The following is a 23408-nucleotide window of genomic DNA, read 5'->3' on the forward strand; positions in this document are numbered from 1 at the left end:
TCATGTGATTTGAGAAAGAAGCCAAAACAATATTGAAAGACATTTATAATGCTTTGTTGATCTATCGTTGATCTTGTGTTTTGGAACAAACGAATTTATAATTATTGTTGTATATAGATTTGATTTTTCACAAATCTTAGGCCTTGACATTTGTGTTAATAAAGACTGCTGTGACTGTGAAATTGACGTGAGAATTGTGACAATAAGTGCATATTGTTTTGGTTTGGTAACAGGAGCTCTGTATAAAAGGTTCTCAAACTTTACACTTGAAAAGCTCACTGGTGGAAGCTGCTGCTAATGATCTGATAAACATGTTACTTGACACCGAGGAACAGGTCAGTAAAGAAGGTGAGAAGTCAGTTGTACCCAGTGGTGAAAAAAAGGACAAAAATACAGGTAAGAAGAATGTATTGTATTCTTGGTGTTTGTTTCTTTTTCATGCTGATAATTTTTGTTGGGGGACATTGTAGCTTAGGTGACTGAAGTACTGAATAGCATCTAATGTCTAAAGACTTTTGGATTTGCCTGGATAATGAATAATCTAGCAATCATTTGTCATCTACAGACTTGGTCAGTATTATTTATCTAACTTGGACATTGAAAGGTTCATGCCATAGAACTATTTAGTAGCCTTGGTCAATTGCTGGACTTCCTAGAGAAAGAGAATAAGAAATAATATCTAAATTTTGATGATAATTGTACCAGTTTGTACTGAATAAGGCATAGGCTTGTTACACGGGGGTGCAGATTGCAAATGAATAATTCTGCCCTTCCTTAAAATTATTTCAGACACCTGTGGAGGTGTTGCATTATGGTATTTTCAAGTCCCTTACGTGCATTTAACTAACTGGATTTATGATGTTTTAGCAACAGAAGAGGAAAGAAGATCAAAAAGCTTGACTTCCTCACCAAATTCCAGTGAGATGTGGACTGGCCTGTCTCCTACAGCAAAGAGGAAGAGAATGGATTTAGAAAAGTTAGAGGAAGAAGCCAATGAACTGCTTTCTTACTTCAATGATCTTAACATTGATGCCCTTTTGAAAGTCACTCGACAGGCTCTGGAGGCCATCCGCAAGCGCATTCATGCATCTTCCACCATCAACTTCTTAGGTGGCTGCATTGTAGTGCATTGCTCTTTTAGGCTATATAAAGAAAAATGTAACTGTAATACCCCATAACTGTATAAATAAGACTCTCAAGTGTAAAAGAGGGGAAAACAAAGGAATTTTGATTAAGCTTTCTTGTTAAGTTACCGTTGGTAACATTGAGTATTTCCAAAGTTTTTTTTTCTTGTGACAGTAAGAAAGTGTCATTACAATGCTGTTAGGAGTCACCGTACTGTTCTGAAGCCAATATTATATTTGGAGCTAGACTTGATAGATAAGTTTCTACAAGACCTTGATAACTTGATAAGTTATCACTTAAAAGTTATCAATTATTAACTTGACAAATTAAGACCTTGATAACTTGACAAGATCTGTTTGACTTTACTTTTTACATAAAACTGTATAAAAAAAACAATAGAGAGGTCTTTTTTCTCTTACTAATTGCCTTCAGATATTTCCATGCATGGTGATGGAACACTTTTGAAGTGTTTTATTGTCGCATGCCTTTAAGAAATGAAAATAAGGGCAATTGTCTTTGGTCTCTATAGTTTATAAGGCATACAATAGTATGAGATTCTAAGGAGGTTCTGTGCCCAATTTAATATGCTTAATGGGAGTACCAGCCACGTAACAAAATTGTGTGCTAAACAGAATTTAGCTTTACAGAGCAAGTTGAAGAGGAGCTTCATGGAGAAAAATAGCTTTGCACTTACTTTTCACTTGTGCTGCTGTGGAGTTTTGCAGTACACCTTATAAATTACTCAGGAATTCTTTTTCCCTTCAGAAATTACACTCAATACTCTACATTAAGAGATATATTTATTGGTTTATATCAAAACAATGCCTAGTTTGATGTCTTGAAAAAAATATGATCAGCCTTTTGGTTTTGTCTCCTGTTTTTGTCTTTTATTTAGAAAATCACAGTATGTCTAAGAAGAAAAAAGGTGCTTATCCTATAATTAGGACTAATATTAACCTATCTATCCCTACTATTATCATGACACCCTCTTTGGATGAGGTACAGCAGACACTTAATAAAGCTGTAGATAGTATTGTGAAAGTAATGAAAGGAGTTCAACATTGGAGTAAGGAGAGAATATCCAAGGTTGGTGTCTTTAACAGCCTTACTTAGAACTAATGGTGCAAAACTGCTGCAAATAAAAAATAAGCATTATTTTCTCTTCAGGAGAAAGTGTCAGAGAGAAAAGTTATTCTGTTGCAGTGTGGGAGCAGAGACAGCGATTCTGATGATGGAATGAAAGAGACTGGAAAGAAAAGCATCCATGGTAATGATAAACTCTCACATCACTAAATTTGAATGTTAGGTAAATGTGATTCATACAGAATGTGTTGGAAGATATTAATTACAAAATACATCAAAAACAGTAGACTTGATAGATTTTAAACAACCTCATAGATTTAAAATTGTCTCAGAGAAGAAATCTCTTCTCATTAGAAAGCAGGTTTGCCACTTGTCCTTCTGTGGATTTGAGTAAGGGGATTTTTTTTGGCTTCTTGAAGAGTTTTAATGCTTTGGGTTATAGCATTTATATTGGTTACAATTATAGTCATTTTGCTACAGAATAATCTTTCGTGATTTGCCAGTGTGGTTGTAATTTGGCATGTTCAAATGGCATCTTAGAACTTGTGCTTACCCTTTAAGAAGCACTTTCACAATACCTGGTATTGAATAAAAATGCCTATGTAAATTGCAATATTGGTGTAAAGAGGATTGTGTAAAAGATTGAATAGACTAGAATTTCTAAAAGGATTTTCATTATTCTGTTTTGTGACCAGACATTAGGTTAATGAAGTCATTAGTTCAAGGAAATTCAAGATTGTATCTTTCATTGGGTTTTTCTTCTCTGAAATGGTTTAAAATGAAGCAGAATTAATTGTTCTACATTGTACCTGAGATACTTAGAAAATACATTTGAGTCCTTTTATGTTAGCTCTCTCTTATGCACCTAAAAAGTAGGACAGAAATACTAGAACTGGTTAAGAAGTTGAATTAGTCTTTCAAAACTAAGAATTTGGCTTGCAAGAGATGAAATAAAAAATGACGATAAAGTCAAACTTGTGGATATTTGCTAAGTGATGGACTTTTTAAACCTTTATTCCTTTTCGTGGAGTGGTTATGGTCCTCTTTTCAGAGTTAATGTTAATTTGTATTTCAAATTGTCAATTGCGGGGTATTTCAGAAAATAAAAATGCTTAGTGCTGATATATAAGTAAGCAAATGCTGATATATAGATGAATCACTTAGGTGAAGTATAGAGCATAAACCTTGAGGGAGAAAAAAAAAGATTCTGTTTGAAAGATTGGTGTGAAACCTGTTCCAAATTTGATAGGGTACTTAGATGGAACAATTTCACTAAAATTGAGATGTTTATGAATTTGTGTTGGCCTCCTTGACTTCTAGTTGCCTTTAAGAACACTCAACTTTAAAATGCATGCTTGTTGAAAAAATATGTCATTCGGTTTTGTCTGTAGGAATTTACTTCTCCTAACCAGTATGTCTGTCCTAAGCCTGCTTCTATATTTGAATTTTCTTTTATAGATAGTGGATCAGATGCAGCATCACTCAGTTCATCTGATACTGCGCAAAGCCAGAACTACTTCAAATATGCTTCAGAGAACAAAGAAATTATTAAATTAGTGTCTTTACTCAGCAGTGCCATCAATTCTACAAAAGGGGTAAGACAGCTGAGATGTTAATTTAATATCACTATTCGAGGGATATTAATGTATTACTTTTATTATCCTTGGGTAATAAGGGTAGGCATTTAAAGCTGTAATTAAATGTAATAATGAAAAAGTTAGGATGGTGGATAGAAAACATGTGGCTGAAAATTTGCAAATATGCTTTAAAAGTGTAACATGGATTAAGTGTGCTCTGTTCCAAGATACGAGGTTTTTAATATTGCATAAATTAAACCACCATAAAAAAACTCTAAATGTAGTTGTGTTGTGTGTAGCTAATGAAGCCAGCATGATTTCTGCCACATTACAAAGAGGGTATGAAGGTTTTTAGAGGAAAATTGGCTGTCAGATTGGCATTTGTAAAGTGCTGCATAGGGTTTGCTAGTGTAGGTTAGGATATATTTTAAAGGATATGCATAATTTTTTTGCCTTGTTCTTATTCTATGCACTCGTTAGTAAATTGTATTTCTTTAGGGAGCTCTGCATCAGTTTCTTCTGGGGCTGGTCCAGTCTTTTAAGAATATTGCCATGTGAAAATCTTTGACCTTGTAACTTCAGTGGTACTAAAGCATAACTACCAGACTGGTGCTGAGTAGTTGATAATGGTGGATAGTTATCATGGTATTTTGGTATTTGGTATTTTGTAATATTGTAAACTTTTATCATTTAGACAGCTTTAAATGCCTGCATGTACTATATTTATTGTAAGTCATGATGTGGATTATCTCTCGTAGCACTCATCTCTCATTTACTTGTTTAATTAGATGCAGTGATGGTTTAACTTTAACTTTCTCACATTTTTCTCAACTCCTGAGAACCAAAAGAATAATTCTCTTTCACACTCATTAAATGGTATTCAAATCAAAGAGACCTGAATTGAGCGTAGAAATTAAAGTAAAAAAAATTGTCTCATAGCTTCATTATTTCAGAATGAATTTTTCTTGTTATGTTGGGCCCTGGAGCTCAGGTTTCCGTTTCTAGCTCAAGAAATGGCAGGGAAGGACATGTGTACTGTATCCTAGTTTTAAACTTTACTTCCTACTGATTCCAATGATTTTATTGACTGAAGATTCACTTAATTGGCAAATGTTTAAACTAATTTGACAAACTGGATGTGATGAACATAGGGTTTCTGGCACACTGTGTGATCAGTAATGGAATTGCTTTAGCATAAATTTACCAGCAACCTTTTGTTTAGTGAGATGATTCAACCTGCTCCACTATGGAGTTAGTAGTGTACTCTAATGAGCAGCTGCTAAGAAATTATATGCATGCTATATACATGATGCTGAGAATCTTCCTTTGAACTTTTAAATGTCTTTCAGGAAGTTCTTACAGCTTTGGAGAGTTTTAGTTGTTACCACCATATATGGCAGAGGGACAAGGAGGAAACCATTAATAAATTCATGGAGGGAAACCCATCACTCTATGAGTTTGAATCTGAAATTCTGCATTTCCGAGACCTGGACCTGAAAATCAGTTCTGAGCCTGAATACATCTGCGTGGGAGCTATTGCACTGTACACTGGTAGAGTTCAGATTTTCTCCAGAGATGTGTACTTTCTGACTCCAGCAGGGAGGAGAGATGTGACAGTATTGGATGGGTGAACTAGATTAAAATGGAAAGGAGAAAGGGAGAGAGAAGGGCTGTTCGCTGTTTTAGCTGTAAATGCTGCAAACAAAACACTAACACAAGAATATCTGTGAGGCTCAGCTGGAGTTTATTACCTCACCTAGATACATCTGCTCACTTATGGGGTGGATAGTAGATGGTAGACGTTTGCCCATCCTTCTGTCACTGATTCCCAGGGGTACATATTTCATGGGAGTAAGATGATAAGTTTATGTTACTTTTCTCCTTACTCAGCTGCATGCAGTGAGACAACTGAATCCCCTTCTAACAATTTCACCGGTGCTACGATCAAACTTTGTTTCTTCAGCTTTCATAATTAGACTCCTAATTTTCTCCCCAAGTTATTTTTTTAAAGATTAATTTTTGAAAAGATTTTAGGCTTTGATGAGAATATCAATCAATTAATTAATGATGTATAGGACAGAAGTTTGTATAATGGTAAATGAGCAAGATGATGAGTATGGAGACCAGCCTCATCTTACCAGTAGGTACATCCTGGAAAAAATCTATGATATCTAATATCTATTAATTGTTCAATGTTTTTAGATGATCTTTCCAGTAGAAAAGATGATAAATTCTGAGAAGAACAGGAGGAAAGCAATAATGAATTGCAAGCAATTTTATAAACCACTTCAAGGTGTCCATGTGATTTCATCATCTCTGTATGTGAAGGGTTAGGCTGAAAAACCAGAACTGGCACTGAAGAGAAAAAATGTAATTAAAAAGATTGAAAGTACATCTTAACAAATATTTACAATATCTAATATCTATTAATTGTTCAATATTTTTAGCTGATCTGAAGCTAGCACTGAGATCAGAAACCAAAGCCTGGATGACTTTGCTGGGGTGTCATTGCAATAAGAAGTACAGAACACAGATGGAAGCAATTTTGACTTTTATAGAGGAAACTGGCAAGAAGTTAAGTCGCAGCATCATGGACCTGGATGATATCAGAATAGCCATGTCAGCTTTGAAAGAGATCAGAGAACTACAAATCTCTATTGACTCTCAAATTGGCCCCATTGAGGTAGCTAGTGGAAATGTTGCATGTACGGGTACTGTTTCAAGAGAGCTGTTATTTTCTGGGTTAACAATGAACTTTGAAAATGTATGATTTAATATGCGTTGAATGTTGAGTGACAAGCTTGTTGTGTTCCTGTAAACCTTTTTGTGTGAAATTCTGATTTGGGCAAATGTAAACTTGCTGAGGTGAGATGTGGTTTAGTGAACAGTGTAGAAATTGAATGATGTGGGTAAGAGGAAGATGAGAATACAGGTATTTAATGCAAGAAATCTTTTCTTAATTTGTGGAAGAAATCTGTGTATAAAAACGAATGAGATTCCTAATTTTTTTTTTTTTTAGCTAAGCCTTAAGAAGAGTAAGAAGCTAATGATAAGCAGAGTACACGAGATTGATTGCTTTTAGCAGCTGTATAAGTTAAAATAAACAAAAGCAGCTGACTTTGTAAAAAAAAAGTTAACGTGATAGAATGCATTTACTGAACATCTGACAAATGGCAGGCTTAAAAACAGATGGTAACTCTTTCTCTGCATTCCTGGCCAGAGTATTTATTGAAGAATGCTATAGTATGGCAAAATGCATGTTTGATTTTTCAGTAGAATTCTTTTTCCTAAGACATGTTCATGATTCCGGATGTGTTCATGATTGCTCATAAGCTTCCAATTCTGCAGGCAGGAGCCTTGGGTCCTGAAGCACAGGAAATGATGCTTCAGTTTTGAAAGCAAAGTTGGCATATTTTCCACACAGCATTGTAGTAGACAGATAGTTACATTTCCATTTTTGAAATTTGGCTACAATTTGATCAAACTGGAAAGCATGAATGGAAATAATTTCACTTTATACAAAAAATTTTCAAATGAAACTGCCACAAGTTTATTGCTACCCTACCCTGTGCTAATTTATAGAAAGTGAATGTCAGTTGTGTTTTAGTGAAAATTCACCAAGGGTTTTCACTATGTAGAATGTTCATATGTTGGTGGTGCAAGCTGAAATCAATGCTCTGAGAAAAAAATGCAGATGTTTCTTCCAGTTTGGTATTGGTTTGCCCAATTTTGATAATGGCTATGCAAGAAGAACAGAATTTCTTTTTCTAACCAATCATCCTTCATTCTTAAAAATTTTAAATTGTAGCATTTTAAATATATGTTTTCCATATGTTTATGAAATTAAGTGAAGTTGCCATTTTATGTATCTTGATCCAAATTTCTGGCAGGAATCCTATGCTATTTTGAGCAAATATGATCTTCTTGTTGCCAAGGAAGAGACAGAGAAGGTGGACACGTTGCACTACACTTGGGAAAAACTGCTAATCCGTGCAAATGAAGTGCAGGATGAGCTCATTGCTTTGCAGCCAAACTTCAGAGGAGAGCTTATTAATGCTGTGAAGATTTTTACTGAAGACTGTGCACAGTTCTACTCAGATTATGATCAGGCAAGTGTTTCTATTTCATTGTATTGGAGAAATTTTTTCAGAGAGATGGGAACATGGAAAGGTTTTTGGATTTGACTAAATAATAGGATGGGCCTCTACTGTTGAATAGGTTTATTCTTGTTAAGATGGTGTTTGGGTTGCAATTCAGGGCAGGTTTGATTAATGTTTTGTATATGACTGATGTAAGTAATGCTGGTAATCAGTTCCTAAAAATTAAGAATTGAGATATTTAAGGTTTTGAAAAGCATCTAGTTATCATGAACAAGTGTGAAGACTAGGAATAATGATTAGCTATGTTAGCATCAGAAAACTCTTCTTTCTTTCTGATATATGTACAAGTGACTTAAGCTCTCACATTCTTTTTCATTAGAATGAGTGAAGGTGTACTAATCATGCATCATCATTTAAGTAATGTTGACTTTTACTCAAAAAATGAGCTCTGATTTCCTAGCTTTTGCAGTGTAATGAAAAATTTATGCATTAAAAATACAATAAATTGCCTTATTTGATTTTTTAAAATCTGTTTTAAAAAAAAGTGTTTGTTCTAGAAGGTTAACTATCATCCCTTGGTTCAGTTGATATCTGATCTGGGGAGGGGATCTGGAGGCTGAAAAAGTGTTTGAGGTTAGCATTTAGAAAGTGCTGATTAGAAATAAGTTGTGGTTATTCTCATCCTCTAAATTGATGTCTTTTTTTTTCCTTTTAGAATGGGCCAATGGTGGTTGGTTTAACACCTCAGGAAGCCAATGACAGGCTTACTATATTCCAGGTGCTGTTAATTTTAAGACATAACTTAATACTACAAGTGAGCTAACACATAAAGGCTCTGAAAAGGAATCTCAGTAGTTGAATGAACTTTCATAGATATATAGGGTTACTCATTTGGCAAAGTCTGTTTTGTCTTAGTGAAAGCTATGTTGGAATTTTTCTGTGCATTTGCAAGGAATACTGTTAAAATCTATAATTTTTTAGGAGTCAACATAAAGGCTGCACAGATAATGAGTAGTGATTGCTAGATACAATATTCTGATGAGAGTCTTCCCACAGGTTTAGTGTATTTGACTATAGGCTATTCTTGTGTTCATTACTGTGTTTATTTTTTTGTGGTTGAAGTCTGTCTTTATATCATTATTAATATCTATTCCTGCAATAACAACTTTTAATGCTTCTACTTTTCCCGTACTGCTATTCATTTGACTTCCTACTATGTTCCCTGAGTTATATTGCAATTGACAATTAAATTATGTTTTTCTTTGCTGCTTTAATGGTAGTAATTCTTCCTTCAACAGTCAATAGGATTTGCACAGAATACTTGGAGAGGTAGAATTTTCTGTATCCATCTTTTTATTTCTTTGTGTGTCATGCTTCACCTCTTTCAAGTGCAGTCTTAGCATTTATTGTTCTGTCACTGTGCCACATGAAATAAATGGTTTTTCCTGTCAGCTTCTAAAGATGTGCCTCCAAGCTAACTAAAAGTTGCTTTTCTCAAGAAAATTGTTGACAAAGCTGTTGACAGTGTAAGCTGTTACTATCTCTCTGTATCTTTCTATTATTTCCTAGATTTTAGTCTAATTCAGCTCTAATAATAATTTCAGACCTTGAATATTTAGTAATTTTTATTAACTTTTTATTAATTTATTATTATTTAATTATTTTATTTAACTTTTTTCTTTTTCTTTCTTAGAATCGATGTGATAATCTCTTTCGGAAATATATTACTTGTGCAGGTGGAGAAGATCTTTTTGGTTTGCCAGTTACTCAGTGTCCTCACTTGCTTGAAATAAAGAAGCAATTGAATCTGCTGCAGAAACTCTATAATCTATATAACAGTGTCATTGACACAATCAGTGGCTACTATGATATTCTTTGGTCGGAATTAGACATTGAAAAAATTAATAGTGAACTTATGGAATTTCAGAACAGGTGAGAAACTGCTGCGGTGTTAAAGTTGCCTAAAGTACTTCTTGAATATGATTATAATTGGTTAGCACCAATAGTCATATATGAGCATGTATTTATTTAGTGAGACATAAAAAATGTGAATTTAACTTGAAAAATATATACATTACCAATGTGATAAAATCAGGGAAAATTTAGATTCTAAATGCTGAGCATTATTATTCCTTAGATTCTTGGCTACCTTTTTTAATAAGCTCAGAATAGATGTTGAAATTGTTATTTATTTTGTATGAAGAAAAGTTTCACCTTTTTCTTTTAGTATTGTTGTTCATGAGAGATAGATTTATGCTAGATGTCAATGGCAAGTTAGTGAATTGCTGAATAGTTTTCTACAAAATGGGTTAAATTGCATACACATGGAAGCTGAACTTTTCATCAAACCAGGATTAAAAAAATTAAAGAATTAAACCCTGAGGAACAGGGTTTTTCTAGAGCTCAGAGCAGTGCATACATCAGTCTCACCAAAAGATGAAATCAAGATGTAGAACATTTCAACTGGTTTTGAAGATCACTTTTGCAGATCAGGCGGTTATTAAAATTATGCAGCTACATTCCTTAAGGGGAGGCTGTAGCTGCCTACCTAGCTATCAGTTATTGAAATAGACTGGAAACAGATTTTCTCACATGGAGAAGCACATGCAGAAACTACAAATTAAAGGTAACCCTAATTTGGAAGGTATGTGTTCTCCTGTTAAAACCATATACTGTGGCTTTAAAGAAAGAGTATTTGAAACTTTTTGAAAAGGCTTGCTTTGTCTCCACGTAGGTGCCGTAAACTCCCTCGTGCTGTAAAGGAATGGCAGCCTTTCCTTGACCTAAAGAAGACCATAGAGGACTTCAGTGAATGTTGCCCATTGCTTGAGCACATGTCAAGTAAAGCAATGATGCCTCGGCACTGGAAGCAGATTATGGATCTCACTGAACACAGATTTGATGTGGAGAGTGAAACATTCAAACTGAGGAATATAATGGAAGCTCCACTATTAAGATATAAAGAGGAAATAGAGGTATTGTGGAGGAAGAAATATGGAAGCTGAAACTAACAATTTGCTTGTATAGTATAGGAGTATCAGAAGCAAGAAGGAAATCAAAACATTTCTGTAGAAAGAACAGAGACATGGACAATCGCTTCAGGTTTTTGTATGAAATTATGACACAAATATATCATGGTGTCAACTTCTTTTTTTATAAGTCATGCCATTTGTGAGGGTACCTTGCATTGTGACATTAAACTTACGAAAAGTAATCACTATATTATTTTATTCCCCCCCTCAGAGTTGATTAAACTGGGATGTGGTATACAGATTATTAGCTATGGTGTTTGTATATCTTTAGACCTTTCCAATAAATAGTTGCTCATGAGCCTAATGTTACCTAGTGTTAAAGGAAATGAAGAGCTAGATTCATATACCAGGGACTTGAGGGATTCATATCTTGTTTTGATATCCTGTTTATTTAAAAGGATATCTGCACCTGTGCTGTGAAGGAGAGAGACATTGAGCAGAAGTTAAAACAAGTGATAGCTGAATGGGATAACAAGATGTTTAACTTTGCAAACTTTAAAACTCGTGGGGAGCTTCTTTTAAGAGGTGACAGCACGTCAGAAACAATTGCTACCCTGGAGGACAGCTTGATGATTCTTGGTTCTCTCATGAGTAACAGGTAACAGGAAAGCAGGGGAGGGAATGGGGGGAGAGATAAAAATATTAGTAAAAGTCTGTTAGTGAACAAATCTATCACAGAAAAGAAGGTAAATAAACATCTAGATAAAACCTAAGAGCTTGCTTGTCCTTGGGCTAGTTCTTATTGTATCTAGTTTACTTCCCCAATAAATTCTTTTGAAAACATGTAGCTGCAGCTTGGATTTCCTGAATAAACAGCTGAAAAGTTTTCATTGATGCAAGAAAGTGGAGACACAAGAGGGAACACTGCCTGGCTATGGCAGGCATACTATGGGTGTGACAGGCACTGCTACTCTGCCCCTGTGATAGGTCATTGCCTCATGCCAGAGGTGCTGAAAATCCCAATTAGAGCAAGCTTCAGTTTGTCTGGTTTCACATGCCAAAATACACAGATAAATAAGGAACACAGAACTTGATCATCAGGCAGATGCTTAAAAGCAGGAGTTTAGGAGAGTTCAGGAACTCTTGAGTTTACAGCTTTCAGGATGTTGAGTAGTCCCTTTACCTTAGAGTGAAATTGAAGTCTTGCTCCCACCCTATTTCTGTTGGATCAGAGCTGTGCTATGCACCTTGTGTACTCAGCAGCAAGTTGGAGCTGATTGGATTTAGAGCTGCCAACTAGCTGAATTAAGTTTTTATACTTTCAATTGAAAAATTTTAAGCATAAAAACTAGTCCGCTTATATGCTGCTTTTCAAGATTCTTGTTTTTTTCTTGAAATAAAGAATGCCTTTTTTTTTTAATTGTAGATACAATACACCATTCAAGACACAGATTCAGAAGTGGGTGCACTATCTTTCCAACACAACGGATATAATTGAGAACTGGCTGACTGTGCAGAACTTGTGGATTTATTTAGAAGCTGTTTTTATTGGTGGTGATATAGCAAGGCAGCTTCCAAAGGTTTCTAGACATGCCTTTTTTCAGTTTTCTTATCAACATTTTAAGAATAAAACTGTACTGTGATGTCATTGATGCAGTAAAATAAATTTAATTTCTTTTAGTATTTAACAAAACTGAACTTGCTAGGAAATTGGGTAAGCAGTGCCAGTGGAAGACATGGTGTGACAAAGAATAAGAAAATCATGTGATCTGTTTGATCTTTTGATTTCTAGATTGTAAAGCTGTTAACTAATATGTATTTAAACATTGTGCCTAGTAGTAGCCTTCTGTAGTAGTACCTACCACTAGCATAGTAGTACCCAGGAATCCTTATCTTAAACTTTCCTGCATGGCTTTTCAAATTAAAAATGAGCTTTAGTTTTAGAAAAAAAAAAAAATCTTCAGCTTTGAAGCTCCAATTCAAGTATGAGTTTTCTGTCTTTTTCTCTAGAAATGTAAGAGAAAGTACATAGCAGGCTTGACAGCCAAGTATAAAATAAGCTCTATTGTGTAAGCAGAAAGAATTGTGTCTAAGCTAAAATATTTCTAGAAGACATGTGATTACTATGAGAAGATTGCTGTTGAGATTACTGGGTGCTGGTTCTGGAAGCAGATACCTTTTCCCTCTTCTCTCTTCCTTCCTCCATTTCTTCAATTCCACATTCACTGTCATATTTCAACAGGAAGCAAAGCGTTTCTCTAACATTGATAAATCCTGGGTAAGGATCATGACCCGAGCTCATGAAACACCCAACGTTGTTCAGTGCTGTGTTGGAGATGAAATAATGGGACAATTATTGCCACATTTACTGGAGCAGCTTGAAATTTGTCAGAAATCGCTCACAGGGTAAGATTACTACGAGACCATGTTCTTGGCCAGATGGTTGTGCATTGTGTAAACTGGGGAAAGAGCAATTGCTCAAGTACTGTCCCACGAACTTTGAAAGATCATGTTCTTATTCTACTATGAAGGCAGTTGAACTGAGCAAACAAGTTAGCAGGATAATACAACACCTACAAAGAAACCAACTCATGGATAAGTATTTCATTTGTGGCTAAGGTGCCACTCACTGTCTATCTCTGTTGAAACCAAAGCTAGTTTCAGTCTACTCTTAATCCAGAAGGCAGTCTAGATTTGTGTGCCCCATTCACACCTTTCACAGATCTGGGAGACATTCAGCTTGAGACATATAAATGGCAAGTAAAAGAGTTAATGTAAAAATATTTTATTTCAGTTTAGTTTCTTTTCTTTTTATTGGTGTTTAGATTAAAGCAAATAATAAAAGTTTTGCATGCAATGATTTCTGATAATAAGAGAATAGCTTTAAAGCAGATGCTTTACATGAGTGTATGATGCATGAAAATTGTTATTACTACAGCTAAAAATTGTATAATAAATTGTGAGAAATACCACTTTTAAAGAGGAAAGGATGTAGAAATCAACCCAAATCACTTACCATCTACCCCCTCCTGGCTTCTCTTCCAATTTTTAAAAAATGCAGGTACCTGGAGAAAAAGCGCCTGCTATTTCCACGATTCTTCTTTGTGTCAGATCCTGCTCTCTTAGAAATTCTTGGCCAGGCATCCAACTCTCACAATATACAGGCACATCTGCTGAACGTGTTTGACAACATTAAAACCGTCAGGTTCCATGAAAGGGTATGTACTGCACACACCTCAGTTACATTCCTTCTCATTAACAATTTTTCATACTTGCTGAATTAGAGAGCTACTTGGTTGCATAAGGCATTCTGCTGTTTTACTTTATTCACTAACTATTTGATGCTGAGTAGGCTTTCTTTGTTTAAGATTTTTTTCACATCCTCATTTATGATGTAGTAAAACTTCATGTAGAATAGCAAAACAAAAATTTGCACCAGTCCTTAAATTTCAGGAAAATCCACCTATGTACTGAACTTTTTTCTGTGGCTTCCTTACAAATAAGCTTTTGAGTCTTTATGAGCTTATTTGTATCTTTACATTGCCTGTATTTGTGTTTTTCCATTCATGTTTTGATTGTAAGAAAAAGTGTATATCCTGTCTCTCCTGTTTCTGACCTGCCCTTACTGTACCTTCACACGCAGTGTTTTAAGAACACTTTTCTTACACCTTTTACAACAACAATAGCAATATTTTCTCCTTATGTATGCATTTTTTTAGAAACTAATTTACCTCCCCATGCTTTTTGCTTTTGCTTTTCTTTGATTGTCCATGTTCCTTAACTTTTCTGTTTTCAGTATTTTTGATTCTAAGGCTGTAAATTTTGTTAGGCTGTTGACCCACCAATAATGGGGGAAGGCTTTCTTTATTGTGACTGCAAAGTGGATGTTGTTACAGAATCACAAAATGGGTCAGGTTTGAAGGGACCACAGTGGGTAGTCTGGTCCAGCCTCCCTGCTCAAGCAGGGTCATCCTAGAGCACATGGCACAGGATTGCCACTGAAACTTTAGTGAGACTCAGGAATTGTCAATATATTAGTTTTTGTCTCCTCGTTCATGACAGTGTTTTGTTTAAAGCCTTTCTGCATAGCAAAATAATGATTTAATAGTCTTTACATTTCATTGAACAAGTTGATATAATTCATTAGTTACTTAAATCAGTGTAACGGAGTGATTGCAGGAAAATATGAATTATTGTAAGGATAAATAATGTATCTATAAACACAGATATTTTTTCTTTTACTAGGTATATGATCGTATACTGTCAATTAGTTCACGAGAGGGTGAGACTGTAGAGCTGACTAGACCTGTAATGGCTGAAGGTAATGTGGAAGTTTGGCTCAGCTCTCTGTTGAAGGAATCCCAGCTATCACTGCATCAAGTTATTCGCCAGGCAGCTGTGGACATCCAGGAAACAAGTTTCGAGATTACTGAATTTCTTTCTACTTATCCAGCCCAGGTAATATCCTTGCTAAATGAATGAAGAATTATTTCTGATATTTATCAGTTTTTTTTCTTGTCTTAGCATTCAAAGCTGCAGCCAGTGTTAAATACAAAACTAGCATTTAATTTTATTTTAATCATCTCAGTCTTTTAAGTTTCAGCTTCACGTAGGTGAACCCAAAAGAAGATCACTTACCCTAAAGCTCCTGTTTAAAAAGGAAGCTGAATGCAATAAATTAACATAATGAAGTTAACACTATTTTTTACAAGCTTAGTACTTGACTGCTGAAGGAAAAGTAGTAAAATTGTATGTTTGTTCATATATTCAGGATAATGCCATGTATTGCTAAAGATTTAAAACTGAGGGTGTTGTTGAGGGAAGATTATTTGTTAGTAGAAGCTTCGCTTGTGATCAGGAATGTTGGAGATGGAATTAAGACTTTGTGAATTACTCTAAAAATATTTCAAATTGAAGCAGTAATTATTCACTGGCTAGTTATTATTTATATAAAGTATATTTGTTACCTATAGTATTTTTATATATTCTGTAAATTATATGGAGCAGTTGTATAAGCAATGCACTGTAGGCAGTATCTACAAGACTGAGGTACAGGCTTAACTATGGGTTTTTGAATGCAGCTGGACACACAAAACATGACCTCTGTATGAATGCATGGAAAGTAATTTTTATACCTATAGTAGGATAAAAATTTCTTTAGTTTTTCTGTGTCTGTGAATGTACATTTTAGGTGAAAGAAAAAAGATTATGAAGCATATACTTCTGTGTTTCCTAAGGTCGGGTTATTGGGGATCCAAATGATTTGGACAAGAGACTCAGAAGAAGCTTTGACTCTTGCTAAGCAGGATAAAAAAGTTATGCGTAAGACAAACCAGTTTTTCCTGGATCTTCTGAACATGTTGATAGCTATGACAACAAAGGACCTTAGTCCATTTGAGCGAGTTAAATATGAGACATTAATCACTGTTCATGTGCATCAGAGGGACATTTTTGATCGTCTTGTAAGTATTAAAAAATTAACAATGAATTACAAGGAGTTTTCCACATAATACAATGTGAAATGATAAGAAAATACTATGATACCTGTGAACTCCTGCCTCATAAGATAAACATTTAATTTCATTACTCTAATGATTATGTGTCCTGGAATATTATTAAAGTGCAGATGCTGCTTCAACCAAGTCTTAATTAATTTTAGGTAATTCAGTGGGTTTTCCTCTCCCCAGGCAGTAGCAGAATTTTATGTTTCCTGTTGGTCCACTAAAGTTAATAGTTACTCTGTAGCATGATCAGTTAGAGACTTCTATTTCCTCATACATTTTGTTGCAAGTAATTTTCCTTTTTCTGGACTGCATAATGAATTTCTACACGTAAATAAAATAAATATAGAGTTATAGTACAGGAAAAAGATTGAAGCTGGTATTCTCTCTGTTCTAGTTTCAATAGCATACATAATTATTACTTAGGAATTTTTAAAATCACTTTACACCTTCTCATGCTGACACAGGATGCTAAAATAAGGAAAATGCATTTAGTTTGATCAAACTTAAAGCTAGCATGCCCTTTTACCTATGGGAAGTCCTGGACCTGATTCTGAAATTAAGCTGTCCAAGAAAAGAATTATTTAGTTTTGGTCCATTATTAATAGTCAGGCATTTATCTTTTAATTGTAGAATCGTTTGTTTCTAGTATAATCATTTTATGTAAAGTGTAGTTTTTAGATACAAACGAAATGATTTTTTAAATCCTGTTTTAATATTCGATAGAGCAACTGTGACTTATTCTCAGTTCTGTTGCATTCCTTAGATAGAATCAGTACCATGACACTGCCATGAAATATCTTTTTTCCCAATATGCATGTGGTTTCATACTATTCTCATAGCAGTTTATGACATCAAATATCACATTATGTACTTCTGACTCGTGTAAAAGTAAAGTGGTACAGAGGACTAAAAGGAATGGCTATTTTAAGGTTAAACTGAAATTACTCTTGTTTGAAGCTTATGGACCGTTAATTTGTATTTAGACTTTTGACACACTTGTCTAAAATCTGAAGTTCCTCTGCCTAAGTATGCGATTGAACAATAATACATTACAATTTTTGTGGTAAAAATCCAGATAGATTCTCCACTATCCACTATATTTTACTATGTTTGCAGTGCTGCCTTTGAATCTACCACTTAGATGACATAATATAAATGTGAAAGTAAATGTTAGCCATGAATGCCACAGCCTTGTCTTCCCTCTCTTAGTGCTGCATGCGTATCAAGAGCCCTACGGACTTTGAGTGGCTGAAACAATGTAGATTTTATTTTAATGAAGACTCTGATAAAATGGTGATTAAGATCACTGATGTGAGCTTCACATACCAGAATGAATTCTTGGGCTGTACTGACAGGCTTGTCATAACACCTCTTACAGACAGGTGAAAAAGACTAATTTTATTCCTTTATTCTTTGCTGCCAAACCTCAGCTTTTACAAGAGCAATTTTGTCATTCCTGTTGGATGCACATTGATCTCTGCAGAGTTTATCCTTCACAGTCTTGTCAAAGTCAGTACTTTCATATGGAATGCTTAAATATTTTTTGTTTCTGTGCCTTTTAATGTGAATAATGTCTGACTTATTTTCTCCCACATACTTGCACTGGTCCCCATATGTGTCCTGAAGGTCGCATAATGTAAGTGACCTTCATTCTTATGTACATGAAGCCAAGATACGTGAGGATCTGATATATCCAACAGATAAAATATGTAGAGATACAGGACAAAAGTAGGTGTTTACAGACATGCTAATTTTCTTTTCAGAGCTAAGAAAGAACAGACAGGAAAAGCAATTTTTATTCAGCTGCAGTAGTTTGGAGATCTTTGATCAAAAAGGATGTTGAAAGAATTCCAATCCTATTAACAGAGAGATCTACCTGTCTAACTCAAATAGCACAAAGAATGCTTTATAACCTACCATTGGCAAAATCAAGGCGTTGGTTGGTTGTGTTTTTTTTTTTTTAACTATTCCATACAAAAAAATTCTAAAGCTAGTCTTTATATATAATTATTAGCTGGTGTTTTGCTGCATTATGCATAGATGTTTCATTTATGAAAATGGGATGCACTGTGTGATCAAATTTCAAAGATGGACAAGAAAGGAAAGGTTAGATATCTTTCATTATTGTACTCCACAGTATAATGTGTTTCAAAGCTACTCCAGACAAAATAACTCAGTATCCAAGCTATTAAAACTAAGATTAAGCAGCATCTCTGTATCTGCTTTCTTCCTTTCTTGTGATCTTTCAGGTTACTGATAATTGAGGATTATCTGTTCTTTCACTTTGTGTGCTGAAATGAACCTTAATATTCCCTGCATCAGAAACCAAGTGAAGGGGTTTTGTCCTTATTGATCTAAATTGTAATTAGGGGAATATCATTTCAGCACTTCCCTTTTCTTCTTTAAATCAGACCTTGCATAAGTTCCTCTAGCACTGTACAGAAATCCCTCTGCTGCAGCTTGATTGATTGTTGCCATTTAGATGTTACATCACTTTGGCTCAAGCGTTGGGCATGAACATGGGTGGAGCACCTGTGGGACCTGCAGGAACTGGAAAAACTGAAACCGTGAAAGATATGGGACGGTGCCTTGGAAAATATGTAGTGGTCTTCAACTGTTCAGACCAGATGGACTTCCGAGGACTTGGTAGGATCTTCAAAGGTAAGATGTGGACCAAAGGTAAGCTGTTGGCCAAACAGTCAATTGTTTTCTGGGGTGCACAAAGCACAGTATAACTAACTGGACAGAGAAAGTGATCCACTGTACTCAGCTTTGGAGTGGCCTCATCTCAAGTACTCTGCAGTTCTGGAGTCAACAGTACAACAACATATAAAAATACTGGAATATATCCAAATGACAGCAAAAAAGAAGGTGAAAGAGCTAGAGGACATGACTTAAGAGGAACAGCTGAGTACACCATGTTTGTTTTGCTTTGAGAGACTGAGGGGTACTCTCTTTGCTGTTTATAACTTCCTCATGAGGGTGAGTGGAGATGGAGGTGCTAATCTCTCTGGTGTCTGATAATAGGATATGGGGGAATGGCTTGAAGCTGCATGGGGTGAAATTCAAGCTAGATATTCGCTGAGAGTGTGTTCAAGCACTGGAGCAAGCTCTCCAAGGAAGTAATTTGGGTCTCAAGCCTGTTGGTGTCTAAATAGTAATTATAAAATGATCTTTTATATATGGATATATGGTTTAAATTTTAGATACACCTTTGAGGAGTCAGCAGTTCTACTTGTTGATCCTCATAAGGCTCCTTTATAAGTCAGTCCTTTATATTCTGAGATATTTTAGGAACTACATGAAAGTTTCAAAGGATAAGAGGACATCTCCATGAAACAAGGTTGAAACATAACAGGCAGATGGTTTCAGCCTTTTAAAAAATGCAAGTAATTAATATCTTTCTATGTGTATAAAATACAGTTGCAACACTGTCTTCAGTGAATAGAAATGCTATGAAAACATGACACAATTTATGAAAGGATAGATAAGGTCACTTAAAATGACTTAAAGTCACAAGGAGAACTGCTGCTGTGAAGAGAAAATGTATGAAATTTATTGCTGAACTGGTGGGATGTGCTGAGTTTTGATTTCAGTGTTTTGTCTCATTCAAATATTGAAGTTTGTATCAGTACAAGGAAATGCATGGTTAGTTCTAGATATGCTAAAAACAATTTGCAGAGCTCACTAAAGTTAGGTGCAGATGACATTTTTTAAGCATCTGAAATTTATACCTGTTAGTCATGGGTGATGTCAAATAAGAGACCAAATGGAAGTTCTTAACTATTGTATTGTTGCAAGTGACTATATCTATGATTTTGTTCTGTTTTTCCCACAAAATCCAAGGAAAAATACAGTTCTGGAATAGACTGACCTCCAGCTTCTAAATGCAACTGTATTGTTCATTTTAATATGTCCAATAAGCTGTTGACAGCCTGTCACATTTTCATAGAATTACTGGAGGAATTTTTCTTTAGGGGGTAAAGAGGGACAGGAAAACATTAAAGATATAAGAAAAAGAGAAAAAAATCAAAGAACATAATAGGCTAGAAAATCTTAAGGACTTTGAGTTTGTATTTCTTACTTGGAATTAAAATTCTACTCTTTGTTCCTTTCCCAACCCTCAAAAATAAACACTTCCGTCCCTTCCCCCCATGCCCCCACCCCGAGATAGATTAACATAATTTTTGGCTTGTGAATTGCACCAAAAAAGGTTTAAAAACATAATGTTTATATGCTTAGTTGCTTTTCTCTTTGAAGGTCTGGCTCAGTCTGGCTCCTGGGGTTGCTTTGATGAATTCAATCGTATTGATTTACCAGTGCTATCAGTAGCTGCACAGCAAATAGCAATCGTGTTGACATGTAAGAAGAAACATAAAAAAATGTTTGTTTTTACTGATGGAGACAATGTAGAAATGAACCCAGAATTTGGCATTTTTCTTACTATGGTAAGTATTCAGTAAGTTCTAATATACCAGTGAGGACTGTACAATAATCAAGTCTAACTTGGTACTTGCTAACTCTTACATCTTTCAGTTCTTAGAACTAACTCACTGATGGTTTGAGAACATTGAGCATTGCTACAAACACAGTTTACAGGGTCTTGTTTCAATAGCATCAAGCACATGCAACTAAAAAATGCAGGCATTTAATTTGCAGGCATAAATACAAGTTATCTCAATTTCAGTTATCTTCTACATGCCAAATTCTGTCTCCCAAAGTATGCTTTTTGCTACAATTACAGAAAAATTGCCATAAAGATATAGGTAGGAGTAGCCAGTAAAAATAAGACCTATAAGACAAACTCAGATTTGAAATGCTTAGGTGGAACATTTTTCATGTCCCATGGGTATAAAAGAGGCAAAAATTCTGTAGAGATATGGTGGTAAGTCTGCATGGCAATTAATTTTGACATTTGACTTAAAGCCAATTAATTATTTTTACTACCAAAATGGCATATTCATTTGCTGATTCTTCTGTTTGTGCAAGGTACATTCAACTTCAACACCTGTTTTTCCTCTCCAGAATCCAGGATATGCTGGACGGCAAGAACTTCCTGAAAACTTGAAGATCAATTTCCGTTCAGTGGCCATGATGGTTCCTGATCGTCAGATCATAATTCGTGTTAAATTGGCCAGCTGTGGTTTCATTGATAATGTTGTATTGGCAAGGAAATTCTTTACACTGTACAAGCTGTGTGAAGAACAGCTGTCAAAGCAGGTAGTACACTCATATGATGCAACCTGATTATTTTAGGGAAAAACTATCTGTGAAATCACAAAATATTTGTGTGAAGAATAAGGAAAGGCTCATGCTCACTAAGTAAGCTAAGAGACACTTGCAGTTTAGTAATGCAGCCGTCTGCTGTCCTGGAAGATTAACTTCTGCTGCAGGTTGTCGATGCAAGGATGGGGCTTTCATGCAGATTGCCACTTATTATTAAGATTTAGCTTTAGTGCATGGTGATGGCTGAGACAAATAAAATATTAATTTTAGCCTTTGTTGATATTACAGAGTGGGTTGAGAGGCATTTGGTTTGTGCTGCCTGTGCTTGTACAGATATTTCTCAGCTTCTAAGGGCCACAGAGAATTCAAAATAATACTGATAAAGTATTTCTCAATAGTCCTTGGGAACTCTGTCTTGATTAAATAACTTATGATTATTTTTTTTTTTCTGTCACATCTTAGATTTTAATAGATGGTAGCAGATTTGGAAAGTGAATTTGGTCATTGTCATACAGCCAAAGAATAGTTGATGGGTGTTTGGAGGCATTTGAAATGCATGTACCACTTCTCCTACATATTCATCCATGCCTTAAATAGTAAATAAGAACTATTTCATCCCTATTAACTTGGGGAAAATCTTCCCAAACTTCACATATCTTCTAGGTGCATTATGATTTTGGCTTGCGGAATATATTGTCTGTACTGCGTACGCTGGGAGCAGCAAAAAGAGCAAATCCCACAGATACTGAATCTACCATCGTCATGCGTGTTCTGAGAGATATGAACCTGTCTAAACTGGTAAGTTCTGAGGACCTGATAAATAATTTAAACTGCACTTTGGAGCTACGTGATCTCTAGAAGATTGTACGTGACCTTTACACTGAAGCTAGCTTGGAAATGTTTCATTCTCCGAGTGGAACATTTTAGCTGTGAGGGCGATAAATTTCTCGTAGTACCCTGTGTGGGACTGAGGAGGGAGTGAGCTTTCTGTTGCTTGACTTTCTACCCGGGCTTAACCTTGAATTGTTCACAATTTTTTAACTTATTTTTCCTGCTACTGTTAGAAGTAAGTAGATGTCTATGCAGTAACTTCTTTAGAAACTTTGTGCTTAAGTATTTAGTTACTCTTTTGAAAGAATCTGTTATTCATAGTAATGAGGACCATTTCACCTGTCTAAATAGCTAACAACCCTCTTCTGCTGCTGTGATACATCATCTTTTTTTTCTTTACACCAAATAAAATAGACAATTTTCTAAATTTTATTGCGAAAATCTACTATAAGAAATTCATTCTGCATGTTAGTGATTTATTTTGACAAATGGAAGCATCATGTGATCTCTTTATGCTGTGTCCTTCTAATGTTTAGCACCTAGAGGATTATATAGATTGTTCCTTAGGTTCTCAAGCATTTCTTTAGGTCTTCAGGACTTAGGGATTGTTCTTTCTAAAGTTGATAAAATAAATAGAACTGGTTTTAGTCTTTGTGGATTTTTGTTTTCCCTGATTTTCCCTGATTTTAGATTGATGAAGACGAACCTTTATTTCTGAGTTTAATTGAAGATCTGTTTCCAGATATCCAGCTTGATAAAGCAGGCTATCCTGAACTTGAAGCAGCCATTGACAAACAGGTGATGTTTCTCATGATTTCTGGTGCTCTGGTATAATTGCCATAATTGTCATGAAGTGACATCTAAGAAAATTCTTGTGGACTCTATCAAGCTGGCAATATATATTTTACTATTTAAACTTTTCCATAAATCTTTACCACTGGCACAGTATTATTAAGCTTATTCTTCAGGTCACTGAATTGGGATTATAGT

The 23408-nt window shown here is 35.1% G+C and overlaps 1 protein-coding gene across 1 annotated transcript in view; it reads left to right on the forward strand.

Annotated features, from left to right (window-relative positions):
- The window catches only part of DNAH5 (dynein axonemal heavy chain 5), a 115525-nt gene that overhangs the window by 31372 nt on the left and 60745 nt on the right, over nt 1-23408 (forward strand). The window contains exons 18-40 of the mRNA XM_036378685.2: nt 234-396; nt 868-1110; nt 2021-2211; nt 2293-2392; nt 3667-3803; nt 5135-5336; nt 6233-6468; nt 7676-7894; nt 8601-8663; nt 9579-9817; nt 10620-10860; nt 11316-11515; nt 12284-12437; nt 13100-13263; nt 13919-14075; nt 15103-15315; nt 16095-16319; nt 17571-17743; nt 18844-19022; nt 20622-20809; nt 21387-21581; nt 22251-22385; nt 23109-23216. Coding sequence (XP_036234578.1) covers nt 234-396; nt 868-1110; nt 2021-2211; nt 2293-2392; nt 3667-3803; nt 5135-5336; nt 6233-6468; nt 7676-7894; nt 8601-8663; nt 9579-9817; nt 10620-10860; nt 11316-11515; nt 12284-12437; nt 13100-13263; nt 13919-14075; nt 15103-15315; nt 16095-16319; nt 17571-17743; nt 18844-19022; nt 20622-20809; nt 21387-21581; nt 22251-22385; nt 23109-23216 — 4125 coding nt within the window. The remainder of the gene's footprint in view (nt 1-233; nt 397-867; nt 1111-2020; nt 2212-2292; nt 2393-3666; nt 3804-5134; nt 5337-6232; nt 6469-7675; nt 7895-8600; nt 8664-9578; nt 9818-10619; nt 10861-11315; nt 11516-12283; nt 12438-13099; nt 13264-13918; nt 14076-15102; nt 15316-16094; nt 16320-17570; nt 17744-18843; nt 19023-20621; nt 20810-21386; nt 21582-22250; nt 22386-23108; nt 23217-23408) is intronic.

Source organism: Molothrus ater, chromosome 1 (genome assembly GCF_012460135.2).
Source record: "Molothrus ater isolate BHLD 08-10-18 breed brown headed cowbird chromosome 1, BPBGC_Mater_1.1, whole genome shotgun sequence".
Classification (NCBI taxonomy): domain Eukaryota; kingdom Metazoa; phylum Chordata; class Aves; order Passeriformes; family Icteridae; genus Molothrus; species Molothrus ater.